Here is a 2253-nt window from a genome sequence, read left to right as displayed (position 1 = left end):
TAATATATATATTTATATTATGTTTTCCGGTTTTTTTTAACAATGCTAAACTGATACCTATATTTAGTTTTTTTTTTCTTAAAAGGACATAGGATTTAGCAGAGATGCTTAAAATGTTAGCTAAGCAAACCACATGGAGGCAATTACAACTTGTATCTTTTGTATTACAGTTACCTTACCAGATTGCAAGCTAAAAGAATATACGAGGTGGGATAAGCTGATGACAATGCTGGAAAACTCTCACATGAGACAGAATATGCTGCTTCAGGAATTTGAAGAAGTTAAGGTGGCACTACAGACTGTGAAAGAAGACCTTTGGCAGATGAACACAACAGGATCATGTAGTGACTGCCTTAAGAGCATTACAACAGATTTTTCAAGCCTGCTGGACTCCAAGTGTCATCCTGATAACACTGTGAATAAAAATGCGGAAAAATCAATTGCTCTAAATCTGGACATAGCAGACAGACTTGAAGGCATTGAAAATCTCTTGAAGAAAAGAGAAGACGCAGAACAGGATAAACCAGAATGCCCAGACATACTAAAAAATTCAGCTTTGGTAGACAAATTAGATCTACTCTATGGAGATTTCCAGAATATGCAGGACTGGATCCACCAACGCAGATTACCTTCAGGTAAATTACCTGTACGGAGCAGTAGTCATTGGGGGAATTTATTAAAACTGGTGAGGACAGAATATGGAGCATTAGCTCATAGGGACCAATCAGCTTCTGTTTTCAGTTTGTTCAGTTTAGCTTTGGAAATGACAGATAGAAGCTGATTGGTTGCCATGGGCAACTGCTTCAGATTCTGTCTGCACCAGTTTTAATAAACCCCTCTCATTGTTTGAAACAACAATAGCATTATTCTTAGAATGTACATGCATTTATGTTTTCTTTGTTGAACAGAATCTTGATCCTTACCTAGGTAAGCATGCAAAAGAATGCATATGTAATTTTTTTTACAAATAGCTGATATAACAAAGGGGAATAGGAGGCATAGTCTTTGTCATGAACTGCTTTAGGTCCAAAGACAATGCCGAAAAGTAGGAAATTATATATGATAGTTTACAGATGTGCTGAGCTGTCCTATACTGTAAATTATTTTAACCCTTTTGCCTTTCAATAATGAGTTCAACAGCTATAATTAGATTGCATACATTGTGTTATGTGATATGTAGAGCCCTATTACAAAAATGTGCGCCAAAGAAAGGGGAGGTGCCAGAGCTCAGCCATGAGAATTGAGCCAGCAGTGCTGCTTCTACAGGCAGTTTAAAAGTGCTGAGCAATCCTTTTACAGCTTCACTGTTATTTGGATACTAAAATCTAAAGTGTAATAGAAAACCTCTGCTAGGAGTTGAAATTTTCATTCAACGAAAATGTGAAATTGCTGTGTGATATATCTGCATTTAGAGAGAACATATGGATATGTAATCGGACTGTCCCAGCAAAGGAATCCCATTGTGATGAAAGCCCAACTGTGGGCAAAATATGATCCCCTTCCCACCCCCTCCACTGTAACCCACTGCATTTTTTTTCTTACCTTGTGAAGCAAGGTATACTGAGCAAAGCTGTCTATCGGGTCCCTTGCCGGTGCCATTTCTGGGTGTGAGGATTGCTAATCCAACCCTTATAGATGTGCCCACACCAGTTGGTCCCCGAAAGTCCACTCATGCTGACATTACTCCCTTCTGGATCCTGAGAGGACACTGCACTGGACACCCAATAGTGTCCACATCATACAGTCATCATACAGTCAGTGATATGGACACCTGAAGAAGAGAGAAAACTCAGGACTGGATTTACTTTAGGTAAGTAACAAGGGAGTTTAGATGGATAGGTTTTTTAGTGCCAATAATAACCTAAAGGGGGGGGGGAGGGATTAAAAAGGGTGCATTGTTAGCCCATAATTGGGCTTTAAGCACAGTTAGATGACTACAGAATGAGCATAGTCTGTTTGTAGCCACAGCCATAGTGACAACCACAAAAAACTCAAAGACATGATTTCTGAATTTTCATATGGCAACAGCTTTACTATTGATAACATTCTAAAACTAACTGAAATCCCGCCTGATAGGTTGTCACTATGCACTCAAGAGCAGTTCCTGCCCATCTTTGAACATAAATGTAATTAGCAAAGGCAAGTCTATATATGATGATCAAAGCCAACACAAATTTTGTTATGTATGGTACACATCGCAAACTGGCTTAATGCCAGAGAACATATAGTTCTTTTTGTGCGAGGAAATTCTAG

At 38.8% G+C, this 2253-nt stretch overlaps 2 protein-coding genes across 2 annotated transcripts in view; one reads left to right on the top strand and one right to left on the bottom strand.

Annotated features, from left to right (window-relative positions):
* Positions 1-2253, bottom strand: part of LOC108799478 (ventricular zone-expressed PH domain-containing protein homolog 1-like) — a 116481-nt gene that overhangs the window by 79047 nt on the left and 35181 nt on the right. The window lies entirely within an intron of this gene.
* PTX3 (pentraxin 3) overlaps positions 1-2253 on the top strand; it is a 17337-nt gene that overhangs the window by 500 nt on the left and 14584 nt on the right. The window contains exon 2 of the mRNA XM_018571340.1: positions 171-635. Within this exon, the coding sequence (XP_018426842.1) occupies positions 171-635 (465 nt within the window). The remainder of the gene's footprint in view (positions 1-170; positions 636-2253) is intronic.

This window comes from Nanorana parkeri, unplaced genomic scaffold (assembly GCF_000935625.1).
Source record: "Nanorana parkeri isolate BGI_ZX_2015 unplaced genomic scaffold, ASM93562v1 scaffold1736, whole genome shotgun sequence".
Classification (NCBI taxonomy): Eukaryota; Metazoa; Chordata; class Amphibia; order Anura; family Dicroglossidae; genus Nanorana; species Nanorana parkeri.
The sequence above is the reverse complement of the archived record's forward strand: the minus strand, read 5'-3'. Positions and strand labels throughout refer to the sequence as shown.